This window comes from Salvia hispanica, unplaced genomic scaffold (genome assembly GCF_023119035.1).
Source record: "Salvia hispanica cultivar TCC Black 2014 unplaced genomic scaffold, UniMelb_Shisp_WGS_1.0 HiC_scaffold_1156, whole genome shotgun sequence".
In the NCBI taxonomy this organism is placed as follows: Eukaryota; Viridiplantae; Streptophyta; class Magnoliopsida; order Lamiales; family Lamiaceae; genus Salvia; species Salvia hispanica.
In genome coordinates, this window is record NW_025951423.1 from 1 (window position 1) to 19,307 (window position 19,307).

General features: G+C 36.0%; 4 protein-coding genes across 10 annotated transcripts; 2 read left to right on the plus strand and 2 right to left on the minus strand.

Moving 5' to 3' along the window:
* Positions 1 to 865: 865 nt before the first annotated feature.
* Positions 866 to 4,619, plus strand: LOC125197997 (BTB/POZ domain-containing protein At5g60050-like). 7 transcript variants are annotated; one of them, XR_007172332.1, is made up of 4 exons: positions 866 to 1,522; positions 1,805 to 2,746; positions 3,590 to 4,099; positions 4,243 to 4,619. XR_007172332.1 is itself a non-coding variant. In XM_048096471.1 (4 exons), the coding sequence occupies exons 1-2, from the start codon at positions 950 to 952 to the stop codon at positions 2,741 to 2,743; spliced, it is 1,512 nt and encodes a 503-aa protein (XP_047952428.1). In that variant the 5' UTR covers positions 866 to 949; the 3' UTR covers positions 2,744 to 2,746; positions 3,301 to 3,331; positions 3,590 to 4,619. The 7 variants fall into 7 exon arrangements, 4 of the variants coding, with proteins under 4 accessions (XP_047952428.1, XP_047952427.1, XP_047952430.1 ...); XR_007172331.1 differs by having other exon boundaries at positions 3,590 to 4,012; positions 4,120 to 4,619; XR_007172330.1 differs by having other exon boundaries at positions 3,590 to 3,781; positions 3,882 to 4,619.
* LOC125197996 (chitinase 2-like) lies at positions 3,617 to 4,537 on the minus strand. Its single transcript, XM_048096469.1, has one exon. It carries the CDS (start codon positions 4,535 to 4,537, stop codon positions 3,617 to 3,619), a length of 921 nt encoding a protein of 306 aa, XP_047952426.1.
* Positions 4,620 to 10,048: 5,429 nt separating the features above from the next.
* LOC125197995 (transcription initiation factor TFIID subunit 13-like) lies at positions 10,049 to 12,386 on the minus strand. Its single transcript, XM_048096468.1, has 6 exons — positions 12,317 to 12,386; positions 11,148 to 11,267; positions 11,013 to 11,050; positions 10,604 to 10,663; positions 10,416 to 10,490; positions 10,049 to 10,228 (listed from the first exon to the last, which is right to left on the minus strand). Exons 2-6 carry the CDS (start codon positions 11,242 to 11,244, stop codon positions 10,118 to 10,120), a joined length of 381 nt encoding a protein of 126 aa, XP_047952425.1. The 5' UTR covers positions 11,245 to 11,267; positions 12,317 to 12,386; the 3' UTR covers positions 10,049 to 10,117.
* Positions 12,387 to 15,660: 3,274 nt separating this feature from the next.
* LOC125197998 (phospholipase A1 PLIP2, chloroplastic-like) lies at positions 15,661 to 18,929 on the plus strand. Its single transcript, XM_048096474.1, has 5 exons — positions 15,661 to 16,456; positions 16,789 to 17,292; positions 17,387 to 17,446; positions 17,596 to 18,012; positions 18,106 to 18,929. The coding sequence occupies exons 1-5, from the start codon at positions 15,896 to 15,898 to the stop codon at positions 18,676 to 18,678; spliced, it is 2,115 nt and encodes a 704-aa protein (XP_047952431.1). The 5' UTR covers positions 15,661 to 15,895; the 3' UTR covers positions 18,679 to 18,929.
* Positions 18,930 to 19,307: the final 378 nt, after the last annotated feature.

Genomic DNA, 19,307 nt, shown 5'->3' on the forward strand with positions numbered 1-19,307 from the left:
GTTTTTACTATTATAATAATATTATTATTATAATAATTAAATATAATTATAACTATAATTATGATTAAATATATAAAAAAAAATTAATTATTAATTTATAAAATCAAAATAATAATATTAATATTGATTAATCATAATAGTACTATAAATAGTGAGGAGAATGAGAGAATGTATCATAATATCATTTTTGGTACTACTAATTTTGTCAATGCCCAAAATACCCTTTATGACACAAATGGAAAAATGAATTTGTTTAGAGGGTATTTTGGGATGAATATTTTAATTTTATAAAATTAAGTCTAATATTGAAAAAAAAAAAACAAATTCAGTGAAGGATAACAAAATGGAAGAAGAATGATAATTTTGAAATAATATCAAAGTTTAGTACATAACTAAAATAATATCAGATTTAAAAATGTTAAAAGTGTAAAAAGACCAAATTGCCCAAACCCTCCAAAATAATATCAAAGGGTATTTTAGACCTTAAAAAAAATCCAAAAGGACCAATTTCGAGATAAACCCTTAGTCCCGCGACTATCTGACGATATTTTTAAAGTCCAGGGACTATGGGCGAGATAAACCCATAGTCCAGGGACCATTTTTGTAGTTCACTCTATAAAATAAAAATCAGGTATCATTTAAAAGATCAGGTATCGTTTATGTAATTCACTCTTTTCTATATTATTCTTCGTCTTATAAAACATAGGTAAAAAAAGGATCATCTGAAACGGAAAGTACTATGCATCAAATTTTTTATAAGGGATGCTATATAAGTGTTGTAATTATAGTCGCATGACGGCAATATTTTCTCAGAACAAATGGCTAAAATTACCCCATTCTTCCTACTTGAGTAAAAAAGCTACTTCTTCCCTGTGTCTCTTATCCAAAGGAGTCATTAAATGCACATTGCCCACTACTCCTTTTGCGTGCTTTCAGTCTCCTGAATTCGATGGCGTCTGATAGCAAGAGCAATAACGCCACCACCCACCACAAACCCATGTCTTCAAGACTCCACCAGCAACAACAATTAGTGTCCACAATGATCAAGCAGGGCTTCATCTCCGACCCCTTCCTCTCCCCCTCTCGCCTCACTCCTCTCTCTCCTACCCCTCACCACCACCACCACCACAGCCCTACCCTCTTCGAGATCATGTCGGCCGACCCAAATCCCGCCCTCGAAGCCCGCAAGAAGCTCCAAGAAAGGGTCTCCGCCGCCCTCTCCCAGGCCCCCTTCAATATCTCCAACCAATGGGGCCCTGCCGACGTCACCCTCACAGTAGCGGGCCGCGCGGAGCCCGATGCGCCGCCCTTCCGGGTCACCCTCGATGTCCACCTACGCGTCTTGGCCGCCAAAAGCCGCTTCTTTTCCGACAAACTTCGCCGGAGCGGGACCCACTCTGTCGAGATTCTCGAGTGCGATGACGTGGCCGTCTATGTGGAGGCTGTCGTCCTCATGTACTCTGCCGAATTGAAGACCAAGCTCCTCGGCATGGAGGTCTCCAAGATCTTGGCCCTTTTGAAGGTTTCCCTCTCCCTCTCTCCTAATAACCACTTCAATTTTCCTTTCTTTCTTTGTTAATGTTTATCTAGAGTGATTAATGATGCTTTCTCTACTCAATCTGGACTCATAAACGCATAATTTGAGTTCAAACTGGGAAGTAAGATACAATCTCGAGATTGTTTATTTAATAATGTGAAAATTAGCAAGAAGTTGTAGCAATGTGGTATGTTCTGCCTTTAATAAGTGAAAAATTAGTGAAATGAGATAGTATGTTCTTATGCCAGAGTTGCTTGGCATTTGCAGATATGTTGTGCAATTATGTTTGAGGATGGGATTAGGGCATGTTTGGAGTATCTGGAAGCAGTGCCATGGTCTGAGGGAGAAGAGGAGAGTGTTGTTTCGCATCTAAATCAACTCCAGATTGATTGTTCAAGAGCAGAAACTGTGCTACAGAGAGTGGTAGCCGACCCTTCAACATCTTCAAGGCTGGAGAGTGTCTTCTTGAAATTGTCATTAGGTGTCTTGCAGGCCAAAGATGAAAAGGCCCGTAGAGAAATGAAAGGGTTTATATCTCGACTGCTAAAAGAAGATGATAAGGATGGCCTTGATATCTCAAGAGATGTATTGTATCAGCTTTGCCACAGGTGCCTAGGCTCTCTTGTTCTGTGCTTATCTGGAACCACTGGCTTGGATGAAAGCAGGCAAGACCGAGGAGCTATAATGGCTGAGATTTCTCGAGAAGCTGAGAATATGCAGTGGATTCTTGGCATCCTTATAGAGAGAAACTTGGGGGAAGAGTTTGTGGACTTATGGGCTGACCAGAAGGAACTAGCACTTCTTCACTCCAAGATACCTACTATGTATCGCCACGAAATAAGCAAGATCACTGCCCAACTCTGCATTTCTATTGGGAGAGGGCAGATTCTAGTGCCTAAGGAGACTAGGTTTGCCTTGCTGTCGACTTGGTTGGAAGCTCTTTACGACGATTTTGGTTGGATGAGAATAGGGGGGAAACCTGTTGATAGGAAATTGATTGAGGAGGGGCTTAGTCAAACAATTCTTACTCTACCACTGCCTCAACAACAATCGGTTTTGGTTAAGTGGTTTGACAGGTTTCTTAACAAGGGCGACGATTGTCCCAATATTCAGAGAGCGTTTGAAATCTGGTGGAGAAGGGCTTTTGTGAAACAATATGCAATTGAGTCGCAATTGCAGCTAGCTGTCTGTGATATTCCAGACTGATGGGTATGTTTGCTTGAATTCCATGCCACATGTAATGATGTAAATAAAAATTCATTCCTTCCCATATCCAATATGTTTATATCTTGTTCTTCTAATTTCTGATAAGAATGACATCATATTCTAGATCAATGAAAAAGTAGTTGTGCAGTTAAAATTGCTTTCTACTTCCACCATGTAGTTCCAAGTAAACCGTGTGAAAACATATTCAATTTCCATGTTGAACTAATTCATCAGATTAATAGTTCACTACTTAATTTTCCTCCATCCATGTCTCTGTAACTCGTTTACATAGCTACTAATCACACATTCTATCAGCAAAATTGATGGAATCTTTTGAAGCTTGCACAATTTCATATATTTGTTACTATGAAATTAGTCTTTGCTGGCATGTTAAGAAGACCCTGGTAACCTTACCCCTTTTGTCATTCGACTGCGGAAATTCTGTAAAATAGAGTTTCTTTCCAGTAGGCTTGATTAATTTTCTTTAATAATGTCGGCTCATTTTCTACTCGCATAAGTGAACTACCTATCGTCTCTCACGCCACATTTCAGGGCAGATAGCAAAGAGAGATTGGCTGAGATCAGTCAGTGAGTCATATCTACTGCTATATCTCATATGTTACAGAATATAAAGAAAATTTATGAAGTAACTGATAGGTTACTAGTATATCTCATATAAGTGACTTTTCACCTCTTTCCACTTTGGGTGAGTTTGGGGCTTACATAGAGGCACAAGACTAAGTTTAAAAAAAAAAAGAATAAAAAAGGCACGATTACAGTGGTATAATACAACCCCTCAGAAAGAGTACAAGTTTTTTAGTTTTTATTTTTGGTGTATGTATGCAGTTAAAAGCGAGCTGTGAAATAATAGCCTCACTTTTGAGAGGCTAAGAAGTCTTGTGACTGTCTCTCATACTTGAAATTAGCCTTCTTGGAGTCATCTGCAGACCAAATGAAGATCCCATGAAGCTTCCCCTGCTTGCTCAGTTCGCTGCAGGCATCGAAGAACCCATTTTGAGGGGATAGCCCGCCACTCCCGTCAGTCCCAAAACTCACCAGAACTTTGCCTCCTTTGTAGTTAGAGCTTTGTTCGTCGAAATACTTTAGAAACTGAGAAACAGTGGTGCTCCTTGGATAGGCGTAGAACTGGAAATTCACGTAGTCGATGAGATGGCCGTACTTTTTCCACAGAGCTAGATAGTACGGCTGGACAGAATCATCTTCATACGGTGCTATGGAGGTGAAGGAGACGATCTTGTTCTGTTTCAGGTAGAAGATAAGTTGCCCGATACACTCGGCAAATGTATCAGGATCTGAACCGAAGTGTTCGTAATCTATATCGATTCCATCTAAACTGTAAGTTGTGACTATCTCAGTTATGGAATGAATTGCATTTGCAACCCAGCTCTTGACTGAGTTAGGATGAAAGTAGACTGGTTTGTTGTGGCCAATGGTGTCACCTCCAAGGCTCATGCCTACTCGAACATTTGCATGCTTAGCTTTGATCGCAGACACCTGAGACGGGCTGAGGTTCTTCGTGTCCCAGTAGACTCGGAAATCACCGTTCGTGGGAGTCGGGTGGGCTCCATCCGTGTAGTCGATGGCGAAGGAGAGGAGGAAGTGGAAGTCGATGCTGGGGTTGATCGGCACATCTGTGAATCTCACTTTGGTGTCCTCAGCTCCGATGTATTCTCGGAAGAGCTTCTCCGGCTGTGCTGCTCCGATCGTCGGGAGATTGAAGAACAGAGAGTGGAGAGGAAGAAAAATGAAGAGAAGAGCAAATTTACTTAACATTTTTTTCTTCGATTTTTGTGGTGTGTGTGTGGATATACAAATAAGGCATATTTATGCTATGTGAAATTGGATTTTGGTGTGATTCTTCTATTAATGGTGCCGGTTGATTTTGTATGTTATGATCAGCTCTAACAATGCGTTGTGATTTGATTGTAGGGTGATGGTTTTGTTTGTTAGGGTTTTGTACAAATTGTTACATTGTTTTTGGACTGCAGTTGCCGAATAGATTTTGAGTGTTGCAAATAAGTTTAAGAGGAAGACCAAATTAATCACCCTCTGCAGTCGTGTTTTGATTTAATGGTATGATAACTGATCGTTACGTTCTATAAATCATGCTTGAAATAAAAGCCTCAATAAGTTATGGTCATGACTCAGTTTTCCGGCATATTAGCAAAGCTCCTCTAAATAACAAATAATGTGTAGTTGATTCTATTATAACTACATCAAATTTATTGTTCACCTCAATTTATGGAGTTTTTTCGGGAAAAACTTTACTAAATTTTGATGTAGTCAGTTTGAACCTTTTAATTTCGAATAGTTTTTGGACCATGCCACTGATTTTTTGAACTAATAAACTGTGAGTATAAGTGTTAATTTGTTGCAATCCCATTATTCCCATATCATCTACCAACTTTCAACTAAGAAAAAATATATGTAAATAGAAAAACGACAAATAATTTATAGTGTACAAATTAAAAGGTAGTACTAGTTGAGATGGACCAATTGCACATAATATATTAATATATTGTTATAATTCTTTCTAACATGATTTTGATTAATTTCCATACAGATTATTAAAACGTAGGACTTCAAATTAAAGAGGTCACGTACACACCCAAGTGGTGTGGTTCAGTGGTATGAGACTCGTCTATCCTATTATTCAAATGGTCAAGGGATCGATCACCAAGCAGTTTTAAATTCTTGGGTAAGTTGTTCCACCATTGAAGTGCCTACAAATAAGTACAGGGATTAATCATCTAAAAATACATTGTTTATCATGATGTAAGCCAAATTAAATGTTTGCGATGCATAAAAGACAGATGAGAATTAATTTCATAGTTGTCAATCTATAGATGATGACATGATGTTATTGAATACCATTAACTTCCGTTGGGCTTAAGATGTGAGCAAACCTATAAAGTAAATATTTCTAACGCGCGGTTATTCAATACTGGAATTGAAAGCGGAATCTTGTGCAATTATATATTACTTCAATTAGTTCAAATTAAGGTGACGTTTGGTTCGAGTACATGAACAAAAAAGGAGCATGGAAGAAAAAAAATTTAAAACTAGTACAAGTAATAAAAGAGAATTAAATGATTATGATATTTTTTTCAATCGGCCGTTTGCTGGGAATTGCGAGTTCCCTCTTGTGTTATGTTAAACTGTTTGATTAAAAAGAAAATCAACTTTGGTGGCAGTGTAAATGATGGTGGGGTTGGATTTGTTGCGTTGTAGGTGGCATTTGACAGGGGATTTGATTGCCTTGACGAGCAATAGGTATAGAAGAGTGACAACAATGTACTACTAGTATTTTCATGGAGTATCAAACTAATAGGAATGATATTGGTTGACACATATTGTAATTTAAAATTTATAGAGTGAAACAGAGCCTTAAAGATAGAGGAAAAAATGATTCAAAATAGGATGTGCCTCTCACTTTTATCATATATAAATAGAGACTAATTTAGTGGAGGAGTCAAAATTCAAAGATAACCCACTTTACTTTTTTTTATTTGTCCCAATTAAAATGACACCATACTAAAAATAGAAACATATTTTCCTCTACTTTATTCCCTCTCTCTTATTTTACTTTAACCATTTCATACACAAAATAAAGTTAGCATAAATTCTCGTGTCACTTAAGGAAGGGCATCCTCCTTGGGACGGAAGGAGTACGTGAAAAGCAGAGAATGCCGCAAGGGGAGAAATCTATATAAAAACAGAAATAGTAAACCAAAGAAAATGAAAAAATAATTACTATTAAGTAAAGCTAACTAAGATTATCATATTTCTATATTGTAGAACCAAAATATCGATATCAATTTGACCAACCCACATTTAAGTTATTACCATTATTTATTTCGGACTAAAAATATTTCGCACTCAATAAATAACTCTCTAACTAGTCTGTTGGGCCAGGGTGTTTATGAAAAAATTTACTATTTGCACAAACATTCTTGATAATTATTCTTGTAACAAAAATAGATCATGTTTTTTTCATATTGAATAATTTTATTTTATCATTTCAACCTTAATACACAAAATTACTGATAAATTACACCATATGAAGTAGTAATGAATTTGCACACACTGCCGTCATATATACAAATCTTATTACCGTATTTTAAAGACTAAAGTCTCTTTTTGGTTCTAAACATATTGATTTTTTAATTTTGGTCCGGAACATTAACTTTTGAATTTTCAGTCCCTCACAAATAAAAACGGGTCACATTTGGTCCGAATTTGACGGAACTGTTAAAATTTGACGGAACTGTATTTTAATTACATTTTGACTGGATTAAGAGTTAATATTAGAATTTTAAATTTTTTTAAAAAAATGAGAAAAATGCAGCAGGAAATTGCTCTCAAATCGGCGTGGATTTCTTCGCTAAGGAAAAATTTGATGAATGCTTCGTTCCAGCATGGCGATTCCGTTCACAATTAACAAAATTATTAATACAGCAAGGAGATCTAGCACATTGAAGCCTTAAAGAAGGAATTAACACTAAATCAGAGGAAATCGAGATTACTACTGAAGATGCTAGCGAGATAGGAGGACCAGGTTCGCCCTAATCCGGCGGCGCCGATGAGTCCTTCGAGCAAAATGTTACCGGCGGCATGAACGCGATGAAATCCCCTAATTCGAGGCGGAGGAAGGAGGAGGATCCACCACCGACGGGGATCTCGACGGCGAATTCGGTCTAGCAGAAGATGAAGAGGAGAGCGGAGAGGCCGGAGACTGCGTAGGAGACGACGATCGCGGGGCAGGCTGTGTCGCGCGTCTCCAACTCGGTAATGCTAAAGATGCCGGAGCCGAAGACGGAGCCAGATCAGGTCCTACCAGGCGAGGCACTTCTTCATCTCGTGCTCGGATTGCTTCTTCGCCTCGATGAGCTCGTCGGATTCGGAGGCGCAGCCGAGGAGGCGGTCGCGGAGGCAGCGGTGGGGTGGCGGAGAGGGCGGAGAAGCTCTGGAAGGAAGGCTCCGGGAAGAAGTCGTGCTTGCTGAATCGTGATTTTTCTCTGGCGGTGAGGGGAGAGATGTGAGGTCGTCGTGATTTTGATTTTGGTTTGATTAGTGTATCCCATTTGTGGAAAGTGATTGAGATTTCTTACAACACAAGAGTAACTGGAGGAATTGGTGGATTTGGTGAAGAATTGGTGGATTTGGAGAGGAATTGAGTTATGGATTTGCAGATTTGGATGAATTTTTTCCTTTTTTAAAAAAAATAATTTAAATTCTAATTAGATATTAGACATTAATTAAACATAATTATTAACTTAATCCGGTCAACATCGAATTAAAACTCGTTGACCGTTAAATTTTAACAGTTCAGTTAAACTCGGACCAAATGTGACCCATTTTTATTTGTGAAGGACCAAATAATTCAAAAGATAATATTCTTGACCAAAATAAAAAAATCACAGTATATCAAGAACAAAAATGGAGTTTAGTCTATTTTAAAATAACTTAATACCAAAAATTTCGGTTAATCATGCCACCTCTCTAGGTGAATCGGACTTTTTAAAAATAAATTTCGAGCTACAAATTTCCCACGCAGTATTTTGCTTCAAGCTTTTTTGTTTTATATTGGGAGGACGCAGACTTTGTTGAAAGTATGATGCATTATGGAGTACTATTATTTAAGTCACATACCAACTCTTACACATTCTAATTAATCTTCAGATAAAGTTTTGGACCACAATACTTTGTCTCTTTAATTTTAAATTCATGAGGATTATAATGCTCAATGAACTTCTATCTAACAATTTCATTATTATTAAAAGCTGAACAGATAAATATTAATTAAAAGGTTCAATGCTATTCCTGATTATTTATATATATTAATTATTTTGGTCCGCCGTCTTAACCTAACCAAAGGGGAAAACCCTAAATAGTCGAATACGATACTAATGGGAAAAAAATATGGGTAGTGATGAAATCTCTCACGAAAGAGAGGTCATCTATGCAGTGGCGGACGCAGAAATAAACGGTAGTAGGGGCTAGGAGCTTCACTATACTCCATATTTTTCTATCTAATACTTTATACTGTGTGGTGTGAAAAATAATATTTTCTGTCTTTTTTTAACTGTGACATTGATTTATGGTAGGAGAATTAAGAACAAAGTAGAAAAAAAAATAAAGGATAGTGTTAATATTGCCAAAAAAAAATTATTCACCTACCTTTGTGACGTCCCAAAAAATATATAAACAAATTAAAAAGAGTGAAGATAATATATTATTAAAAAGGGTCGCGTTAAAATGCTAACTAATTTCATTTCAGAACTTCAATTTTGTATGTAAAAAATATTAACACAAGGATATAAGAATATCAACATTATTATTAATATATTTATGTTTTGTGTTGATATTAAAATTTACATTAAACATTAGTATTGATAATTTTAATGCATGACATTGAAGTTCTGAATTTTGGATTAAGAATTAGTTATCATTTGACATCCCTTATTAAAAAATCATAATACAACAATGCAAATTCATAAATAACAACACTTAACTAACCATTATAACAATTAACATTTTATAGTTGTGCTTATTTTAATTTGGGATTAATTTTTTACTCTTTCAATAATAGGTTTTCTTGAATAATCTCCAACCCCAACGAAACAATAAATTTAAATTTTGCATAGCTGAATTTAAAAGAAAATTAAGAAAAAAAATTGAACTCACTAATTAATTGGTTGCCTTCCCTAGAAAACATTAATCTTTACAAGTCTTTAATTAAAATCGTGAGTAACACTTTAGAATTAGAAAAAGAAACGTGTTGTTACTTTGCTATTTTCTCAGCAATTCTATATATCAGCCCCTCCTGTCACTCAACTTTCGAAGATTTAGTCTCCAAAGACAATAATTTGGTAGGGGCTGAAGTTAATTTCTGAAAATTTCGAACAAAAATTAAAGTAGAAATTCAATAAAAAAGAAACTTTTGGGAAGGGCTTAAGCCCCTCCCTCTTTGTACCTGTGTCCGCCAATGATTCACAGCCATTAAGTCCCCCTCGAAAAGTCCAACACGTTTTATTTCGAACTAAAATAATCAATAAAATAGTGGGTATTTGTATTTAATGCATCTATATATATAATCTCTCTGCAAACATGGCTTCTCAAAAGTCGACTCTCACGGTCATCTCTTTGCTAGTGATAATCGGGTAGAATAATTTTTCCAATTCTGTGATTTTTGATTTTTGCCTAGTGCCAACCCAATTCAACTGAAGTTAATTGCAGTACATATTTTTAAGCATTTCTCCTTCAATGACTTCCAAAGCATCATTGCACTAACAACAAAATTCATATCATAAAATTGTTGAAAACACACTCTGTTTATAACGCATATCAGAATCAGTCAGTCGAAGCCAGTTTCTCTTCGTCAACCTCAAAAGCTTTCCTTGCTTGCTTCAGTTCTTCGTTCATCGACAACAACTCCGTGCACCGGTTGAGTTTTGGCAAATCCTATACAAGCACAGTTGTGTATGATAAACTGACATGACAATGAGCTAATCATTTATGCTTACGTTCTAGATTTGAAAAATGGAAGATAAGAGAGCTCAAACATCAACTCATTCATGGTGGAAGTCAAATACTTATGGGTATCGCTTAGTAGGTAGAGAAAAATCAAATCTCCCACATAGCAACTTACCTTTCGGATTAGAAAGAGGAAATCTTCTGTCAAGAGTTTTCCTCGTTTGGATGCAATATCCTGAGCTTTATGCACCTGATAGAGAAATCAATCCGTTTCATAAAGAAGAACGACCAGAGAGCGAAAAGAGAAATTCTTTGAAACATTATCAAGAGAGGGTGTTGAACATATAATTTAACAAGACTTGCCATCTCCGTGACGTACTCCACAACAATATCCTCAACAAGTGCAACAGTCTCTGGAAGGGGCTGTATTACAACAATAGCAACACAAAAGACATTACAAATTTAGATCAAATTGCTACCAAATGCATCTTGCATACTAAATTCAAATGATTTGATCCTTATGTATGACAAATACGATCCAGTTTGTTTGTCCCATCCTTGCTTATTCAACTTATTAATTGAACTCCCCGGAAATGAGGATTATATAATCGTGACTTCGTTAGGGCACGTGAATTGAGCGAACATACAATAAAATCAATAGTAGTACAATTTTTATAATCATACTCCAACATTAATGTGCAAGGGTTCTGCTCTGGAATAATATTATATTGTACATTGCAAATGAAATAAGGATCAAGGGAATATGACATACATTAGCATCATCTCCGAACCCATACATCATATGCTGCACTGCTCTCTCCAGATAAACAAAAAGTGTGTAAGTCTCTCAAACACATAGTAAAACTTAAAGGCACAAACAAAAGATTTCCAGAAGAGAAATACTAACAATCCTTCTGAAACATTCCGCGTTTCCGCTTGGAGGATTCTGAAGGTTGCGATGAACCCGGCCTCACTTTTGAGGGACCTGCTGCCATGTTACTCATCCTCTATATCTGTCGGCTCCTCCCTTCAGTTTCATTTTTCAAAAGCACTTGTAATTACTTAGAATCCACAAATTCAAATTACAAGAAGTACGAGAAAATAACAAGTCGGAAAACATATAAAGGTTTTAGGAATCTGGAAACCATAGCTGCACCATTGTGTGCAAATTATTCAAGATATTGAGAAGAAGCCACAAAACACTAATTGGTTTCTTCACATTTTCATCATCGTCGGCGAGAATGATAAAATTAACACTACATAGGCAAAAATGATGTCAATTAAATCAACACATTTAGCAATGCAGCAACGCGAGCAATGGAAAATATAATATTGATTTTGCGAGTAACTTATGATAGTTAAATTATTATATTTCCAACAGTGATCATTCTTCAGAATTGTTAGTATCAAGAAAAATGACAATTATATCGTCCAATATATGCCACGTTTATGAATGACGCGAGAATATGAAATGCGACTAGAAACAGATAAAAATCACACACAGCATTTCCCAATTTCTTGGTTCCATTTATTTCAAAGCAAAACTATCCCTCACAAGTCCTCAATAGGTTACATCACACTATACATGCCTCAGCCTAATTATGGAGTATCTAATTATTCTTAGGCATTGCCCTAAATTAGCAAGCAATGATCATATAGTGGCATATTCAATAATTTTTCATCACCAAACCATGCCTATCAAACCGGAATCGAGTTCCGACGACATGAAATCTTGAAACCCTCGTTCACTACTCTTAGATAAATTATTCGTGATTCGAATTTGATGGGCCTCTAAAACCTCGGACAAAATACTATTTGACCAATTTGTAATGCTCCAGACCTAACAATTGAAGTTGTGATTTCCATTCAGTAACCACACGACACCATTTCCTTTCTATTTAAATGAACACCATTACCAATCATCTCAATTCCCAAATCCCAACTCCATCTTTATTCTAATTCACCACAAATAATTTCTTTCATCTCAAATCCTAACTCCATCTTCATTCTTCAACAACAAATTTCCACAGACCACAATAACTCAGCGAAAGGGGTAGAGAAGAATTAAGAAATTACCCCGACCGGTGCTGCGGCAGTGTGGTGAAGTATTCCTCTGTTTTTCTGTTTTAATTATTATTCTCCATATATATACTACTATTGGATAAAAGCCCAACTAGAAAGTATTTAAATCGGATTCATGGGCTTTACACGTTAATAATTAACATTATTTTTTTTTATTCAATACCTTATCCATTGTTTTTATTACTACTTGATTAGAGTTAAAAATTAGGTTATCAATCTCAAGATTTTCACATATTGCCTCCATTTTGTTTATTGTCTTCACTGCGTGCCGTTGTCAAGTCATATCTTATTCGCAACACGCATGAATCATTTTGTATTGTGTTGAATCCGGGTCTTCATGTATGTATCACAACTTATTTTTAATTATCAAATTAGTATATTACCTTTATTAAAATTAATATATGTACTTAAAATAACTAAATGTCTGCAAATCGACGCACTATTTATTTAATACCAACCCCTTGACGAAAAATCTACTACCCTATTTTTAATAAACTTGTGGATGAACTCCAACCCTGAAAATTTAATACTGTATAATAGTGTATGCTAAACCCTTAATTAGATGGGGGCCTCAGTTATATTCCATCTACAAATCTATAAGATCAAATAGGATGTGGCAATTAATGATGTGTTTTTTAATTATAATATATACCACCATGACATTTAGCTCGAACCATACTCTTTTAATTTTTAATAGATTATAAATCACGAAAAAAATACTAATAGTGGATCCTAGATTCTAAAGTTCTAATTAATAATATATAATTGCATATAAGTACTAATTATATAGCAAACGTTTGTTACACACTTACACCGTCTTTTTAAATGAGCTCTCAAAATTTGAGTCCTATTTAATCTAATAAATTGTGATTGATTTTCTCTTATTTAAATAAATATATATAGAGAATTTACTACTCCTATTTAATAAAGGATAATGTATAGTCTTCAGCACCTGTACCAAATCATTGTTATTATCCATCTCATGAAACCATCGGCATTATTATGAAAATTATCCGTTGGTTGATTTGAAAAGTAGATGCTCAAAAATTATAGTATGTCCGATTTCAAATTAGTAGTTTTCAATTAATTGCGTGTGGATTTTCCCATTCGTTGATGTATATGAATGGTGTACTTTTGTATGATGAATAATTTGTCAGTTTTCCCAACTTACTAAAATGACACGACAGTCTAGTTACATTTTGCATTGTTGATATGTTAGACAAAATATATAAATGTTAATTTGACAGTGAAAAACGAAAATATATATATATATATATATATATATATATATATATTAACACCTAAATAGTTGTCGAAAATTTTGCCAAAGGAAATCAAATCCGGCTACATTTTATTTGTTATTACATCACATAAGATGTAGTTATCATTGAAAAATGATAGTAATGTGATAATAAAGTCCCTGGAAGTCGGATATAATTATCCATCTCATTTTAATGTAATCGTATTTTTGTCGACGCTGGGAAAAATTTAACAACTATTCACTCATCCCTAAAAAATAGACAACATTTGAAACGGTATGAATTGTAATATACAATTGGTAATATAAGTGAGAGAGAAAATAGAAAGAAAAGTGACCGAAGTATTGTTAGTGGATAATAAGACCTAACTCATTACGGAGAAAAAAAATTCCTTAAATAGAATTGATCTAAATTTAAGGGACATCCCAAAATGCCAAATGTAGTCTTATATTATGGGACGGATAGAGTATTTAAATTCGTAATATTATATGTTAAAATCAAAATTTATGAAAAAAAATAAATTTTAATTTTTTTTATAATATTAGGCTCCAATACAAAAATCATGAATCATAAACAACTGGACCTCATAGTTTTTCATCCCATCTGATATCATGACTTGATTTGTATGAATTGTTTAGCTTTATAAAATTCAAATTAATAATACTCTATGTTCCAATTAAGTCGAGTTATATATTTTTTTATATTTCAATTTCAATTAAGTGGGTCATTTTTTATTTGATAAAAAGTAAAATTTTCAATCACTTACTTTATTTCATCAACTACTTTACTCTTTTTATATTTTTTCTACTTGATCGCCTCTGTCATTTTTCATCATAATTTTTTAATTTTTATGTTTAGAGATTTTAACTTAATTTAATTTGGACAGAGGAACTACTCTATAATGAATCTGGTAAGTCCTATAAACAGAGGAACTACTCTATAATGAATCCGGTAAGTCCTGCATTTTTAGGAGGTACTATGTATATTTTAAATTTTCACATGTTCGTTATGTATTAACGTATAATATAAATTCATAGTACTAGTTTTTTAGTTGAATATACATGGTTTATAACTATACTATCGATTCCTTCAAAAAAAACAACAAAACTATACCATCTATGCACAATGTATAATTCCTATATTTAGCCACGTGCACTACACGTGTCTCTACAGTAGCATAGATCAAATGAGCTGAATTCTGGCAACCTAACTCGATAAACGTAGCTCAAATTTTACCGACACGTCACGCGGTTTATCCGCAGCTTATGAGTAATCACGCATTGAAATTTATTATTATCGCCATTGATTACAATTATACGGAGTATTATCAAATAAAATTAAAAAATATGTACTAAAATATGTTACTCTTCTCTTCATACTAATGGACCTGTCCTCGAAATATGATGTTATATTTGTTAAAATAAAATAAATTGCTTTATTAATGATAAGATGAAATCTTGTGTTTTACTTTTATCAAGATAAGTTTTGATATAGAATGCTCAATTTTAAGTTTATTAATGTAGTAAAAAGAAAAAAAAATCACATTTTAGTCACCAACATATATTCCATCTGTCCCGAGGTGTATTGTCAATTTTGAATTATCATCTATATTTGAAAATAATATTATGCTATAATTTTATGCAATTGTTTTATTTTTCCATAATTTATATCTCATGTATTATTTGCATAAACACAAAATAAGATTATTTTTAATAAACATAAATATATAATTTAAATTTAAAATGTAGACTATAGTTTAAAACATTTAAAAATTGTGTTTCTAAATAGGATTGGACAAGTAAATTACTTTAAGAAAACAAGTTACTCAACCAAACTCGTGTTATCATTTCTAAGTAAACAACTTTTTATCATTTCTAATAAAAAGTTAGTAATATCCAAAAATGCATATAAAATAATTACAACGAAGAAAAATAAAATAAAAAAGAATTACAACTACCGACAACCGGCAACTGGCCCTCTACGTCGGAGTATCATTTACTCAATTTCAGATATTTATTTTATTTTATTTTATTTTCTGCCTTTTCCAGGAAAAGAGTAGTTTTTCTAGTTGCAGAGAGAGAGAGAGAGAGAGAGAGAGAGAGAGAGAGAGGATTTAAGAAGTTTGGTCATCTGTTTCTATATATTTTGAGCTGACACCGAATAATAAAGAAATCAGTCTCTCAATTCTCAAAGAGGAATCAGAAATTCAAAGACTGTGCCTGACGTTATCATTCTCCGCCTATATATAATACATACACACACAAATAATCTTCGATTACTTGTTTACAAGATCAAAAACGAAGGAAAATCAACAATGGATATTTTGTGGTTTAAGGCGGGGTTCCACGCCATGGCGCCGCCGCCTATCGCCGCCGTCTCCGAGATCCGCCTCAGCGACATGCCGTCGGTCTCGCCGGCGCAGCCTAAGAACTCGCCCTGGGGTTTCACTTTCCGGCACCCCCTCAGATCTCTGTGGCCCGGGGCCAAAACCCGGTTTGAACCGGCGATCTCGGCCGACGACGCCGTTTTGGTTGAAGAGAGGGATGAAGTTAGAGAAACGGAAGAGGAGGGGCGGAATGGGAATGGGAATTGGGTTTTTAAGATTTTGCATGTTAGATCTCTGTGGAAAGAGGGGGATAGTAAACACGGCGATCTGGCCGAGGAGTTGGGGGTGAAATTGGAAGAAGACGGCGGGGATTGCGGTGGAGAGGAGGAAGGATGCGATGTTTGCGACTACGATGATGATGAAGAGAAGATTGAGTTTGATAGGGAATCGTTTTCGAAATTGCTGCGGAAGGTGCCTCTTGCTGAAGCTAGGTTTTATTCGCGGATGTCTTATTTGGGGAGTTTGGCTTATTCAATATCACAAATCAAGGTATGATTTGTTTTGCTTCATTATTGTATAATAATCTATCAGTGAAGGAATGATGGTTTATTTGTATGATCTGTGTGATGATGTTGATTTGGGGATTTTGGACTAATGTTGATTTTGTAGGATTTAGGGTTGTAGAATTTGATAGCTTCTGTGATTCAACGTTCATTTTAATTCCTGGCCGATGTTGAATTGAAAATTTGGGAGCTTTGTGTTTATTTATTGTTAATTATGATGAATCATAGATTGATAGCCTTTTTAGTTTGATTTCTTGATTCATAGTTGAATTCTCTATTAAATGTATGCTGATTGATTTTTGTGGAATGGCATTGCAGCCAGGACATTTGCTGAGACACCATGGACTAAGGCTCGTGACTTCATCCTTGGAGAAGAAGGAGCAAGTGTTGAGAGTCGAGAAAGAGAAGATCTCAGCTGAAGAGGAGCAAACAGGACCGACGACCGCAGCTGAAGCCGAGGATGTTGAATGCCATGGAACAGAGAGTGTAGACGCTGGTGAGGCGAAGGCTAATGGAATAAGACCATCTGATGCCTATCAAATTGCAGCCACAGCGGCTTCCTATCTGCATTCCCATACCAGAAGCATTCTCCGTTTGAAATCATCCAAATCAGCGGTGGATGATGAGGACCTGGCTGAGGGACGCATGAATGAGGATGTGGCTTCGTTGATGGCAACCACAGACTCGGTGACTGCAGTTGTTGCTGCGAAGGAGGAAGTAAAGCAGGCTGTTGCAGATGATCTCAACTCAATTAAATCCTCACCGTGTGAGTGGTTTGTTTGTGATGATGATCAAAACGCCACGAGATTCTTTGTCATACAGGTAGGGTGATGATGTCCTTGGTTTATCCACATTGCGACTAGTTTGTTATATGTTAATGTTGCTAACTTGAACTTTGCAAACCTGTTGTTTTCAGGGGTCGGAGTCGATGGCTTCATGGCAAGCTAATCTATTGTTTGAGCCTATTCAGTTTGAGGTAATTATACATAAACTAAAGTTGTTGGCCTTCAAATGTATGTAATGATGTCTGAGAAAATGCTCTGTGGTGAATCTTTAGTTATAATTGCTGTTGATCAATTTGTGTTTCATAACATTGAAAAAAGCTGATGCATTACGTCTCTTTAGGGCCTGGATGTTCTCGTGCACAGAGGTATCTATGAGGCTGCAAAAGGGATTTACGAGCAAATGCTGCCTGAGATCCGCGACCACCTCAAATCTCACGGTGAATGTGCTAGATTCCGTTTCACGGGGCACTCACTCGGGGGAAGTCTGTCGTTGCTCGTAAATCTGATGTTGCTGATAAGGGGCGAAGCACCTCGTTCTTCTTTACTTCCAGTGATAACTTTTGGGTCGCCATCGATCATGTGTGGCGGGGATCGCCTGCTGCGCAATCTGGGGCTGCCTCGGCATCATGTCAAGTCAATCACAATGCACCGGGACATCGTTCCAAGAGCTTTTTCGTGCAACTACCCCAACCATGTTGCTGAATTTCTCAAGGCCGTGAATGGGAACTTCCGTAATCTTTCATGCCTCATCAAACAGGTATGAATATGATCCATTTTGATGCTTTATTTTGTACCTACTGATCCATTTTGATGCATAAACTAACTTAGTTTGACATTCTTCCATCAACAGAAGTTGTTATACACTCCAATGGGGGATTTCTTGATTCTCCAACCCGACGACAAATTCTCGCCCAGCCACGACCTCCTCCCCTCAGGCAGCGGCCTATATCTGCTGACCTGCCCGGAAGCAGATTCTGGCGAGGCAGAGAAGCAGATTCGGGCCGCGCAGACGGTGTTCTTGAACTCGCCTCACCCACTCGAGATCCTGAGCGACCGTGCTGCATACGGAAACAGTGGCTCCATCCAACGAGACCACGACATGAACTCTTACTATAAATCCGTTAGGAATGTCATCCAGCTCGAGATCAAGCGCATCAGGAAGGCGAGGAGAGAGCGTCGCAGGAAAGCCTGGTGGCCACTCCTTGCACCGGGCGGGATCAATGCTGGAATCATCATTACTAGGCCGGGAAGCATGGTCGGGCAGGGGCAGCTGAATTTTGCCGGCGTTGTTCACACGGGACGGGAATCGTTGAAACGGTTTAGTCGGTTGGTTGCCTCTCAACATATGCATCTGGTTGTGGTGTTCTTGTTTCCTGCTAAATTGCTGATATTGGGAGCCTCTGGTTTGGTCAAATTCAATTGATCAGAAACAGTTTTTGCGAACTTTTGGTGATGATTTTTCACAAAGGTTTGCAATAACACTAGAATTAGATGATTCTTTATTCATTTTGCCAATGGATTGGCAATAATCTTGGTTTGCAGTGGGAAATTGCAGACTGCAGTTAGGATTATGGAAAAATGTACACGATCATTATTCTTATATATATAAATATTATTTATGTATAAATGTATACTTGTACTTGTTGCAATATAATTTTCTCATTCTTGATCAAATTTATTAAATATGTAAACTCGTAATAATAGTTGATAATCGATTTCAAAAATCAACCTGTTGCCATATAAGTTACAACCATACAGTTGTGAGCTTGTAACGTTAAATTGATCAACATTGATTGGCATGTAAAATGTTGTTTTTAATGTACGAACTTGACTTGATAAATGTTTATATTTCATGTATAAATGCTTACAAAATAAAAAATCTGACCTAACTTGTATCCGGTCATTTAATATTGTTATGAATAGTTAAACGCCTCTCCCCATTTTATAGGTAGCATTAAAATTGAGTTAGTAGTTACACATTTGTTAGTTTGATAGGGGTTGGTGTTGCAGAGGCAGATGCAGACAGATTGGTCTAATTTATTTTCATGCATT